Source organism: Borostomias antarcticus (assembly GCF_949987555.1).
Source record: "Borostomias antarcticus genome assembly, chromosome: 1".
In the NCBI taxonomy this organism is placed as follows: Eukaryota; Metazoa; Chordata; class Actinopteri; order Stomiiformes; family Stomiidae; genus Borostomias; species Borostomias antarcticus.
Window position 1 is genome coordinate 34,876,228 of NC_140234.1, and position 3,222 is coordinate 34,879,449.

At 45.9% G+C, this 3,222-nt stretch overlaps 1 protein-coding gene across 1 annotated transcript; it reads right to left on the reverse strand.

Moving 5' to 3' along the window:
• Nucleotides 1–117: 117 nt before the first annotated feature.
• Nucleotides 118–2,448, reverse strand: LOC311309850 (T-cell surface glycoprotein CD3 epsilon chain-like). Its single transcript, XM_084439181.1, has 5 exons — nt 2,327–2,448; nt 1,898–2,104; nt 1,626–1,775; nt 407–459; nt 118–242 (listed from the first exon to the last, which is right to left on the reverse strand). Exons 1-5 carry the CDS (start codon nt 2,391–2,393, stop codon nt 183–185), a joined length of 537 nt encoding a protein of 178 aa, XP_084295307.1. The 5' UTR covers nt 2,394–2,448; the 3' UTR covers nt 118–182.
• Nucleotides 2,449–3,222: the final 774 nt, after the last annotated feature.

Consider the following 3,222-nt stretch of genomic DNA (forward strand, 5'->3'; position numbering starts at 1 on the left):
TACCACAGTAGCGTCACCAACGCAAATGAACTAAACACAAATAAAAAGCTGGTTTAGCTCCGTGCTAATCCCGAAGCTACCCCCTCCTCCCCCCTCCCGTGCGCCCCCCCAGGTGGGGCCAGGTGTGTCCTTGGTGGGGAGAGAGGGTTGGGGGGGGTGGTCGTCTCAGGTGGACAGGGCGTCTAGCCGTTCCTGTGCACGTCAGAGTAGACGTCTCTGTTGCGCGTCCCGGCGTTCAGCGGCTGTCAGGAGGATGGAGAAGGACACGGTGAGAAGAGCTGTACACGTTCAGAGACTCTTACTCAGCTGCTGTGAAGACCTGTGGGGTGCGCGCCGAGGCCGAGGGGCTGACAGTTTGTCATTCGACATCCTAGAGAGAGGGGAGGGGCTCAGAGACGCTACGTACCTCGTAGTCGGTTGCGGGTACCTGTGGGGCGCGGTCACCTGGGCGAGAGTTCGCTGTGCAGGGGGAAACAGAAGACTGCGTTAACTATCCCGCCACTGACAGGGTTAGGGTTAGGGTTAGGGGAATGTTAACTATCACACCACTGACGGGGTTAAGGTTAGGGGAATGTTAACTATCACACCACTGACGGGGTTAAGGTTAGGGGAACATTAACTATCACACTACTGACAGGGTTAAGGTTAGGGGAACGTTAATTATCACACCACTGACAGGGTTAGGGCTAGGGGAACATTAACTATCACACCACTGACAGGGTTAGGGTTAGGGTTAGGGGAACATTAACTATCACACTACTGACAGGGTTAAGGTTAGGGGAATGTTAACTATCACACCACTGACAGGGTTAAGGTTAGGGGAACATTAACTATCACACCACTGACAGGGTTAAGGTTAGGGGAATGTTAACTATCACACTACTGACAGGGTTAAGGTTAGGGGAATGTTAACTATCACACCACTGACAGGGTTAAGGTTAGGGGAATGTTAACTATCACACTACTGACAGGGTTAAGGTTAGGGGAATGTTAACTATCACACCACTGACGGGGCTAAGGTTAGGGGAACATTAACTATCACACCACTGACAGGGTTAAGGTTAGGGGAATGTTAACTATCACACCACTGACAGGGTTAAGGTTAGGGGAACATTAACTATCACACTACTGACAGGGTTAGGGTTAGGGTTAGGGGAACATTAACTATCACACTACTGACAGGGTTAAGGTTAGGGGAATGTTAACTATCACACCACTGACAGGGTTAAGGTTAGGGGAATGTTAACTATCACACCACTGACGGGGTTAAGGTTAGGGGAATGTTAACTATCACACCACTGACGGGGTTAAGGTTAGGGGAATGTTAACTACCACACTACTGACAGGGTTAAGGTTAGGGGAACATTAACTATCACACTACTGACAGGGTTAAGGTTAGGGGAATGTTAACTATCACACCACTGACGGGGTTAAGGTTAGGGGAACATTAACTATCACACCACTGACAGGGTTAGGGTGAGGAAACAGAACGTAACTATCACACTACTGACAGGGTTTGGTGTTCAGGGGAGGGGGAACCAGAATGTAAACTGGAGGTCAGTGCTCAGGGTGGCTATGAATCACCACGCCAGTGTGTTCAGTGAGGGGGGGGGGGGGGGTCTCACGTTTAGCAGGTTTGGAGGCAGCCGCCTCGCCTCCCTTCTTCTGGGTATACATGTACACCCCTAGCATCACCCCACACGTCAGCAGCAGGTCCCCCAGGATGACCACGCCAACCACTGTTCCGCTCAGCTTAACGTCACACTTGTCACATACTTAACAACAACATCAACATTATAATCATTAACAACACAGAGAGTAGAACAGTCTTAGCTACAAGCAGAAAAGTGATGAACGTGTAACAAATACAGGTTTTCATTTGATCTTTCCTACTTACCGATCCCTTTCATGTAAATTGCATAGCTCTGTGTGTTGGTTGTTTGATCAGACAGACAAAAATAATAGTCTTTGAACTGGTCAGTCAGGGTTAACTTATATCCTGCTTCCGCACTTCCATTGACAAGGACACCCTCCTCATTGGTCAGATGTTGATTGTCATGTTGGCATTTTACAGTAGCAACATGTCCGTCGAATGATACAAGCTCTGAAAAGCAACGCAAAGATACCATTTCCATTTCAAGCCATCTCAAACTCTCAAATCATTTCATTTTCCATGGAATTCTATCTACACCGTATAAAGAATATTTTATTCGTAGGCTATCAGGGGTTAGTACCATCTGAAATTGTCTTATGAATCAATGTTAATGTTGTATTCCAGTAGATTATGAGTAATAAGTAAAGAGTTGTAACGTTAAACCATGGGTACCTTGTGCCTTCACTGCTGTGATGGTGAACATGACGATGATGAAGATCAAGATCATGTTAACGTTCATCTCTCTGGAACCAACAGCACTTTTCCTCTTCTCCTAATTTAACAAAAATATTGAGTGAACTGTCCAACTTCTGCTGAGAATGTCAGATAAAAAACAAACAAACAAATAAGTTGAGTCTGTGGGTTTGTTCTATTCTCTTTCTTTCTCCCGTTCTGTCTGTTCTCTTGTCGTCTCTCTCTTGTATGTGCGCACAAGCAGAAGCACGCACACACACACACACACACACACACACACACACACACATGCACCCCCCCCCCCCCCCAGACACACACATGCACCTACACGCACACACGTACTCACACACACACACACACACACACACACACACACACACACACACACACACACACACACACACACACACACACACACAGGAAGAACTTTTTCAAAACCAAGGTTTCAATTGTTCATCTTCCCCATCGTAGCTGATGTATTTGTGTATCTCTTCAAGTCTGCTCATGGAGTAACTGGGGTGTCTTACAGTATGTGCATTGCATTTATTGTAAGAAACCAAATACAGTACTCTTGATTTTTATTATATGTAGGTAGGTACTTTATTAATCCCCGGGGGAAATTGCACTGTTACAGAAGCTACAGGTATAATGCCTACAGGTATGCTGTACAAACGTGCAACCAAAAATAACAAGTGTGTAAGGGGATAGATTCCTTGGGATGCCTACTGTAGGTTATGCAAACAAAGGTGTACAAGATTCAAGTTTCAAGTATCAATCAAGTGGGAGTCTGTCAGTTCTATCTTAGAATATTTTTCTGTGAATTTAAGTAACATGTGTTCTGCCTGTCTGTTCAGGGTCCATATTAGATGTATTTC